At 38.0% G+C, this 9,918-nt stretch overlaps 1 protein-coding gene across 8 annotated transcripts in view; it reads right to left on the bottom strand.

Moving 5' to 3' along the window:
• Positions 1-9,918, bottom strand: part of LOC108753780 (potassium/sodium hyperpolarization-activated cyclic nucleotide-gated channel 2) — a 73,259-nt gene that overhangs the window by 11,278 nt on the left and 52,063 nt on the right. For 3 of the 8 annotated variants that reach the window (XM_018495674.1, XM_018495670.1, XM_018495671.1), the window contains exons 6-7: positions 6,616-6,690; positions 945-1,052 (exon numbers count right to left, since the gene is read on the bottom strand). The exons of 3 other annotated variants lie outside the window; for them this stretch is intronic. In XM_018495674.1, coding sequence (XP_018351176.1) covers positions 945-1,052; positions 6,616-6,690 — 183 coding nt within the window. The remainder of the gene's footprint in view (positions 1-944; positions 1,053-6,615; positions 6,691-9,918) is intronic. 2 more of the 8 variants (XM_018495672.1, XM_018495673.1) reach the window with 1 other exon arrangement.

The raw sequence follows: 9,918 nt of genomic DNA, 5'->3' as shown, positions 1-9,918 counted from the left end.
AAGAGACGGAGAGAGGAAGGGTTTAATACGAATATACGATTATTTTGTGTCGGACGCGCCACGCCGGACTTTTGACAACCGATCCCCGTTCGTTCACTTTCACGTCGAATATCGCGCTGTCGATCGGCGATCATCAGAAATTGGGGCCTCTACATCCGCGAGGTGCTGACGCAAAGGTGGCTCGTAATTAACCGAGCACGACGTTTTTTTTTTTTGTTATATCTATATTCGTGGGCCTCTAGATTATCATATCAAACACATAATTATGTACATGTACTTTCTCATCGCTAGGCGGGTGCCGATGGTGATTGTATAGAAGCATAGCCTATTGCTGCGGGTATATGTAATGTATAATGCGGCGGAAAAAAGTAAAAGCTGAATGTTTGTAATAAACCAACGAGCCAATCAGCGTACAGCTCCTCCGTCCAATTAACCTCGTCAGCCCCGCTCCCGGTCCTCGCGAGATATCGACAGAACGGCAGTCGATTGATTAAATCAGCAATCCGATTCTCGCGTGATGCCACAAATTATTCGAAAACCTACGATGCAATAAATATCTCGGCAAGGAAAGAAACGATTGATTTAATGCACTGCTCAAAGATATACGTACTAGATCAGTTTTAAGGCAAAAATTGTGGGATCTATAATTTCTGAAATATTTTATTAATATTTCCAGTCGTTCTTTAAAGTGCCATTATATTTTTATTTATAGAGTGTTTTTTTTTTTAAGAATTTATCGTAACACGAATGGTGTTACTTTTTTGTTAATTCTTTACTATCACGGAGATCTTATTCAATAACTGTGTTAATTAAACACTGGCGACAAAGAGAGGGTCGACTTCTTTCTATCGAGTCTCGCGGAAAACCGGATGGGAAATCGTCGAGGCTGATTCGTGGTGCGAATCACGTGGACGTGAGCTCGCGCGTTCGCCAGGGCGGGTTACCTTAAAAATAAGTTCGCTTTTGCTGAAACCGGACTTCTTTTTAGTCATATTGTCAGAACTTAGGCGCCCCCTCCGCTCAGTGCGTTTTTTTTGTAGGTTCTGCAATATCTAGAAACAAAAGAAAGCGGGACATAGCCAGACGTAGTAAGAAGAGGTTAATAGAAATTCTGTAGAGGTTAATAGAAATTTTACAGAGAGGAGGTAGAAATAGTGTCAGAAAGAGTGTAAGAAAAAAATAGGAAACAGAGATAGAAAGAAACGGAATTGAAAGTAACAGTAAGGAGGACGGGAGAGAAAACGTCGGTATAATTAGGCAGTTTTATATATGTATTAATTGACAGAGAGAAAATTTGCAAGATGGTATGGTGGTAAAGTAGCGAAAAGTAAGACGGGAGTAGTATAGGAGGTAGTACAGGAGATTGTCGGGTGGTCGCAGGATCGATTTTCTTTTTCTCGTCTCTCGTGAGGTCAGAAATTTTCGTGTGCGATACACTGTAGCCACATTACACAACGAACGCTGAAAGGCAATCCCATCCCTAAAGTTTCATCCTTTCGCTATAGTAATATGAAGCATATTCGGATCGCGGAATCCGCCAGCAGATGCGCAAAAGTAGTAATCGACGTCACTGTAAACATTTTTAACGGTGACATCCACTGAATCAGGCCGTACGTACAATCACGTGTGAATCACGTTAGTTTATCTATTTAACGACGAAATAAATTAAGAAAAAAAATGTAGAGAAAGATGATATATAATATTTACATAGATATAAGGTGTTAGTACCTCTCATTTTCCATCCTCCCTCCTGAACGCTAGTACTGGCACATACACAAGCACATAAACAGAGTAAATAATTACACCAGGTGTCAGTATATCGGTGTTGGTGCGAACGTTCTCGTTTCGCCGGCGAGTGTTGACCGCCGTAATTTGAGTATCAAACGATCGATCGTTCGATCGATCGTATGGATGATGAGAGATCGGTTAAAGTGTGAGTTGCGGGGCGTAAATATATAAAAGAACGATTTTCGGTGATGTGAGCGACTGTGTGCACGCAAAAGTATAATCGGCAAGGTACACGGCACGATAACGAAGAATAACAGTCCGATAATCCGTGAATTAGGTAATTAGTAATCAACAAGCCATTCGAATATCAAAGCTATCGAATTAGCAGTCGCGCGCCAAGCGTGAAGCCGCAATTCCTTTTCAAGCTCGAATGAAGCTCGATGAATTAATTAGCGGTTCTGTATATATGTGGTATCGTCGTGGATTTACAGACTGAGTAAAAAACCGCGCGATTAACTTGCAAAGCCATGTAACTTGATCCTGGGCGTGTCTGTAGAGCTATTGAAGTAATTCAGCACGCGAACGTAATTGACTTCGCGACACTGTCGATATTATCTTTCATGCAAATTCTATGTCATTGTTTCGATTTAAACCAGCCACCAAAATTTGTAATGTACGCCGAAGAGAATTTGATAGTTTTCCATATATGGGAGAGGCTGCTCATTTCGTCTTGAATTAACACTTTACTAATTTACTAATTTAATCGAGTAGGATATTAATTGAAGAAAGGCTAAAAAAAGAAGAAAAGTGCACATTAATTTACGTTTGAAGGAACAAAAATTATTTTGAGTGTTGGTGATACAATACATAATAAATATTGTCTTGACTTATGAAATTCATATTGATGAAAAAGAGAGAGAGAGAGAGAGAGAGAGAGAGAGAGAGAGAGAAGAAAGAGAAAAAGAGAGAGAAAAATCTGCAAATGTGATAACTGTGGAATATAAAAATTCTGCTTTTCCCGGGGCAATGTGCGCGCATCGCTGCTCTGCTGAAAGAAACAGTCTGTGACGAGATAAACATTGACAAAAGGAGAATCGCTCCCATCTTTCTGAAAAATTCCATGCAAAAGTCACGAAAAGGCAGAAGAAACTTGAAAATTATCCGTTAAGAGATTACCGCATGTATGTAGTTCGAAGTGAAAGAACATCGTACATGGTCGCACATCGAGATTATAAATACATAGTCGAAGTAAGACAAGAATATATTCACATTAATCGCGATGTCTTACAACACTTCTTCTTTGACGCGTCTTTACATTTTATGTATACATCTCGGTAATTGTGCGCGACAAGAAACGCGCGATTTGCCAAGTACGTGTCGCGAAAATCACGCGGACGTACAATCGCGCGTTTCTGCATGACAGTCATGATTTATCGTCTCTTAATATGCGTATACACGCGAGTACGTTTTAATTTGCCACGTTGAATGCAACCAGCCCCGACCATTATCGCGGCGGTTTGCTACTGTGCGGCTGTTAACTCTAATGTGCGTGCTCACAAAGGCACTCGTGTTTGTTATCTGATTTAATTACGATGTAAAGGGAAACAGGGTGTATACGTGCCACGGGCGGAAAGCTTTTGCACTCGTTACAAAGAGCACTGCGTTTTGCTGTTTTTTTTTCTAATTAATTAATTCATTAATTAATAAGAACAAAGGGTGGAATTTTTGAACGCGTTGTTGATTCGTTAAGAAGGTAATACGCACGTATATGAAGAAACCGTTTGTCTCGCTGAAATTTGGTGACATAATCGATAAATCACATTTTTATAATATACAGAAAACAAAACATTTTTATAATATATATAAAAAACAAACAAAATTAATGTAATACAAATCACACAATGAAAAGTTAATGTTGAATAAATAAGGTAGAAAATTTGCGATCACACAATCTGTTGTTTTACCTGTTATCTTTTTTATCTTCTTTTATTCATTTGAACGTGATATTTATTTTTATCTATATGAATCCTATATATGTACTATATTATGTACTATATTTTTTTATATTTCAGTGGTAAAAGTGTTTCATTAAACAATAACTAAGAGAAATTAAAAACTTTTAGAATTAAATTGGTTTCAACTTAAAACAATATATCAATATAAAAAAAACTCTCATCTTTCTCTATACATCTTGTACCTTGCTTTTTTAAGACAGATGACAAGCTTTAATATATTAGGGCAATCGTAACTTTAATTCCTCAGATTGACATTTGTTGTTCATTCAAATCTAATGCATGACAAATTTCTTTCGGCGAACAATACGAAAAATATTGCACATTAAAAGAAGACACATAGAACAAGAATCGTCTCTTTCAGATCGAGTCTGCGCGATTAATCGACTGTTCTCTCCTTATTTCCTGTCTCTCTTCGCGAAAAATGGAATGCACACATGAATGGCAGTACATTATGATGTACGTTTATATATATAGATACACATATGTATTCCAGAAAATGTTACACTTTGCTTTTTAGGAATCAACACGTAAGAAGCATCTCTCTCGTGGAAAATTTTCCTCTCGTTGCACAATCGAATCGAGACGAGACTGCGTCATTGGTGATTCGCCGTGCGATCGCGAAGAGGAGCAGCAATTCTCGAGACAAGAGCGGAGACACGAAAAGACGCACGCGAAAGAGAGGAAACGTCATATCCGCTACGTGTATATCGGGTGGCGAGATGGTTAAAAGATCGCACGCTGTCGCGTACTTCTCTCGCTCCTGTTGCGGAGGCCAGGGTGGATATCTAATGACCGTTTCCGATCTACGGCGGAAAAAGATCTACGCTGGAAAATATCGTCGATAATATTATAATATAAACGTGCTCCTGAGAGAAAGAGAGAGAGAGAGAGAAAGAGAAAAAGAGAGAACAAACGAACAAAAATATGATGATATACGGATACATACGTGGGCAGAGGAAAGTACCGACGGCGTCTGCGTAATTGTACTCTCCGTCCTGGCGGAAGTAAAATGTGAAAATGAAATAAAAAGAAACGAAATCGGAATCGCTTCCTCCTCGTTAAATCAGGCATATCTAGACAACACGAAACAACAGGCAATCAGAACGGAACGCGAATGAGGGAGGGACGAAATAATCGGTGGGACTGTGGGGTGCTCGCTAGAAGTTTATCTCGAGGGAAGGAACAAGGAGAGGAGTAAATTTTCGGGAGTAAATAAAACTGGGAACACACACTGAACACGGGCACATCGCCAAGAATTTTGGACAAATAGGGTTAATTAACACCTAACACTCACAGGCAGACCTACGGTTAGACCAACCAACTTTCTCGTCTGTTGAGTGGTTCGTGTCGAATACCTCGCAGAAATTCTCCATCAGGCTTACTCTCGCATGTTATATAAGAATTTTAAAAGACATTTCCTGTTTCATAATCACGCGCTGATTCGATTTTGCGGTGATAAGATTCACGACAAACGAACTCTCGGCTCTTCATCGTCACCGTGACCTCATGCGCTACCATTGTCAAAAAATGGTGCATCCGTCAAAAAATGTATATACTATCAGTACATTTACATGCACACGTATCTAGATTATGCAAACCGTCACTGTAAGAACGTCGATAATCGCTATTGACTCATACGGTAATGTACATGCGCATCTATGTCGTATCAGGCCAATAAAGTTATGCGGCTTATGGGGCCGGCGATAATCGAGAGCCGAGAAATTCGAGGTGAACGTTTCAACGGCGATCGGCACGAACGTCGGCCGTTCCTGCGATCGCGCGATCGAATATTCGACACGACACCAGTTCACAATGACTATTCGTGTAACCAAACTCATGTTAGTACCTAGCAGAACGGAACTTTCCAACAAAACCCGACAAAAACAAGGTAGCATCTCATACCAAAAAACTGTTCTCAAGAACTTTGGCGAGGGATCAGCTAGTCGGTGAAACATGGATTTTAACAATATAGTTATAGAAAAACATCGTCACTAAGATATAATACTGCAAGCATTATCATTCTCCATCGATCAATACATACTGAATTCTTCTCAGCTAATATCGCATCTTCTAATCTGTGATCCATGTCACACGTCGCATCGCCAGGACTACGGGACTAAGGGCAAGACTGATCAAGAGCTTGTTGAAGTGTTCTACGCAGTGAAAGCTATTTGACTTCCGTGAAAATTACAGTTACGTTTAGTTCTGTATGAAATATAAAGTTATACTGTAACTTCATTAATTTCAAACCAAATTAATTTCAACCAGAATGACATTCCAATAATTCCGTTACCTTACGAGAGATCAATTAATTAAAGTATAAGACCTTTTCCGCTTTGCCTGTTCGAGTTTGTAGTGTTCAGACTTTAACGAAGTTGCGCGACAAGGAAGGAGTTCAATTACTCCGTAAGTCTGTCATAAGCTTTTAACATTTGATCAAATGGTAGGCATAGTCTTTTCTCTTTTACTCGATCGACTTTTTACAGAACATGGAACTCCCCGACAATGTTAAAGCTCTTGATCGGCTCTGCTACAATTCACAAACTGGGTCTAAGTATGTCGGGTGTGTTATATGTGTAAAAAGAAAAATAACTTCTCGTACCGGAGACTGTAAATTACACGACAAGACTATGCACGTTCTCTATGAAACTCAAAATGAAAAACGAGAGATAGGTGACCACAAACGAAAACGGCAACGGTAATCAGAATAATCGTAATCAATGAGTAACAACGAAAGAAACGACAGTAGTGAGTAATAATGATCTAGCGTATATAGATATATTTATAGAAACACATTGAGTTTTGTGTTAACGAACGCTTGAATCAAGTAAGGGCAATTGGCCTTGGTTTCAGGGTAACTAGGCAGGCACACCTTGCTGGTTCGGTCTGGTTGGGGCGGTGTCGCCCGACGCTCGTAGTGCCTCTCCGGCTGTTGATAAAGGGGGATCTGCAAACCCATTCGGAAACGTGTTCTCGCAGTACGCTAGTAGTCGATTTGTATATATTGTTTTCTTTGTACTCGTGTGTGTATGTCTGAGAATTAAAAGATTCCTGTGCGTGTTAGTGTGTATGCATGTGGATGTACAGGTAAGATTGTATTTTATCCATACAACAGTGATGATATGAAAAATTGTGTGATGCCTACCCTCTAAATTTCTTAGAGTGAAATCTCACTCCGAAAAAGTTAAAATACTAATCACTATTGAAAAGAGTGAAAATATTTGTACTCTTAAATAAGAGTGGCAAATTTTTTTGGAGTGAGATTCATTAAAAAAAAGAATGAGATTTCTTTTCTTTGGAGTCTCACTCTGAAAGGGTGCAATTCACTTCAAACAGGAGTGAATATCTGCCCCTCTTATTCAAGAATGCAAATATTTTCACTTTTTTTCAATAGTGGCAGTATTTTTACTTTTTTGAAGTGAGATTTTATTTCAAGAAATTTAGAGAGTATTCTACAATTGCGTAGGCGTGGTTAGATTAAATGGTCGTAAGAATTAACCAATCACATATCGAATATTTGCCTCAAATTTGACTGTGATTGGTCAATTCTTACAGTTACTACTTACAACTACGCTTACGCAATTATAAAATGGATTTAATACTTAGGAAAGATATGAGGATCGTTATATTGTGTTTCACTTGATTATTTAAGAAAGTAAGTAGATGTAAGAAGATGACAATATTTTTCGATTAGACGATTTAGGATCCTCGTAAGATATAATGTTGTGTAGAGTGGCGTGATAATCACACATGTGCTTATGGTATCTTCGTTTTCAGAATGTATTGTATATGTATATCTACTCGGTATAAAGATTTTTCGCTGCTACAGATTAATGGATAAATTGTCGGCTCTGTTCTCGCATTGAAACGGTGGAGGGATAAACATAATTGTATATGTGTATGTGTATTATGAAAGACAACCATCTGATTTGTTATATATCAATGTTGATGTCTGATAATAAATACGAAAACTTGAAATAAAAAATTGTAAGTGCTGTTTCTTTACACACAGTGTATTTGTATATTTTTTGAATAAATTAAATATTTTGTGAAAAGCAATTTTTATTTATTTTGCACTTACAGTCTTTTTATGCCAAGCTTGCATTTTTTTCTATACAGCAAAGTATATAAAACGACGAATTAGCCAATAATTAGCATTAGTTTAAATTAAAATAATTTCACTACAAATATAACAGCCCGTATATTTTATAGTCTGCCCATTGAAGAGATGATAATCAGCTTTGATTGAATAATCATGCGAAATGATTTATAAATTAACTACCAGTGCGCATTTTCTTAATGCGATATGTGATATACAGTGAAAGTTTATTCCTCGCGCTTCGAAAATAAGTATGACAACGATATTAGTAACAACGAAGAAGAGAAGATGAATGGAAAGTATTTGGCTAAGTTTCATCTTAAATGGATCTACATTTTCAATTATCCTTCTATTAGCGTCTATGAATAGTGGCGCCACAAATTACTATTTTCGTTGTCGTTGGCATACTTTCAAAGTCCATTAAATTTTCACCGAAGACGGTATAAGAACTGATTTAATTTTGCGTTAATTAATTGAGAAAACATTTTATCCCCAATTTAAGGAAAACGATTTAACGTGAATTCGACAAAGAAAGAGAATACGGGGTAGCGATTCTCGACATCGTATTCGGTCGCATTGTGGTCGGTACGTTTGCCTCGCGCATTTCTTCGCTGCTATTTGACAAACTATAGTTAATTTGTTCAAACGATATCGATACCCGGATGCGTGACGAATCTATTGCACTTGGAACACAGTTTTCCCTCGCGCATACAATTTTTTTCTCGCGCATATATTTTTTTTTCTCAGCATATTTTTGTACAACAGAACAGAACAGAGAGGAAAAAGCAGAGGGAGGCAATAGTAACGTTTCAAGGCAAGCGTAATAAGATTTTCAGCGAATGACAGACTGCTATCTCGATTGGACGAAAAGCCTGATTGATTCGTTGGTCTCTTCGCTGTGCCACGATTTTACGCTAACAGCGCGAGCACAAATAACGTAACACAAAAACGTTATCCCACGTAAACACAATCGCCGACGTGCGGAAGCACCGAAAGGTAGCAATAATTTCTCAATCCAATTAACCCACTCAAACAATTAATGCACTTGCAGTTCATTCGCCGTATAATTGACCTGGCGAGATATATACACAACATGTATACACGAATATTATCGTTATTTGATTTATTTTCTTATTACTGTAATAATATACATGTTTCACAATCTTTCTATTTTGTAGCTGCAACAACCACTTCGCAGTACTTTGTTTAAATTTTTAAACATTTAGTGAAGAAATAGCGAGATATATTTGTAGTAAAATACAATAGAGACGCGAATTTATGGAAGACGTTTATAAAAATCAGATTGTTCTTTTTACCTTTTGTTATTCATTTTATTATTTCTTTTATCTTTCGAAATGATTCTCCAATTGAATGAAAAGAATGGGCGCTAGGTTCACGCATTACTTCGATTATCGAATATATATATATATATACACTTGTTTGGGAGGACAGTTACTTACCCGTCGACGAATCGTCGTACCATTACATCACGTGTACAAAATCGACATGTGCGTTAAAACGAGAGCAAAAAGTAACGAGTAAGATACGAATAGCGAACAACAACAATTATCGGTGCATCGAAACGACAATGAAAAATATAATAAAATGTTGTCGTATTGTGTCACGAGATTCTCTTTGTATCGAGTTTCACGGTGTATTAACGATGATTCTGCGGTACACGCAATCGCACGTGCACGTGTATCTTTTTTCCTCTATTTGCTTTTTCGTCACGCTATCTCTCCGCTTGTGTCCGCGAATTGTTTGTTAGAGGTATTACCTATTGTTACGACTATTATCTGTTTTATGCTCCTCTCGGTGCGGTTAAATGATCGAGCAAGGGAGAACAGCTGATTCTAATTAACGATTATTATTACCGTGAGAGAGAAAGATAGACGGAAGGATTGGAGACTTTCTTGTAGAGTGGAAATTTCGGGGTATCACGGGATATATTGAGTAGAGCCGTGGGGACATTTATTAGATGTTCAGCAACGGAAAGCGAAACATAATCTAATCATTTGAGAGCCCAGTTCGATAAAATTCCCCGCAGTGGTGGACTGAGACATTTACAACGATGAA

Source organism: Trachymyrmex septentrionalis, unplaced genomic scaffold (assembly GCF_001594115.1).
Source record: "Trachymyrmex septentrionalis isolate Tsep2-gDNA-1 unplaced genomic scaffold, Tsep1.0 scaffold71, whole genome shotgun sequence".
Taxonomy (NCBI): domain Eukaryota; kingdom Metazoa; phylum Arthropoda; class Insecta; order Hymenoptera; family Formicidae; genus Trachymyrmex; species Trachymyrmex septentrionalis.
The sequence above is the reverse complement of the archived record's forward strand: the minus strand, read 5'-3'. Positions and strand labels throughout refer to the sequence as shown.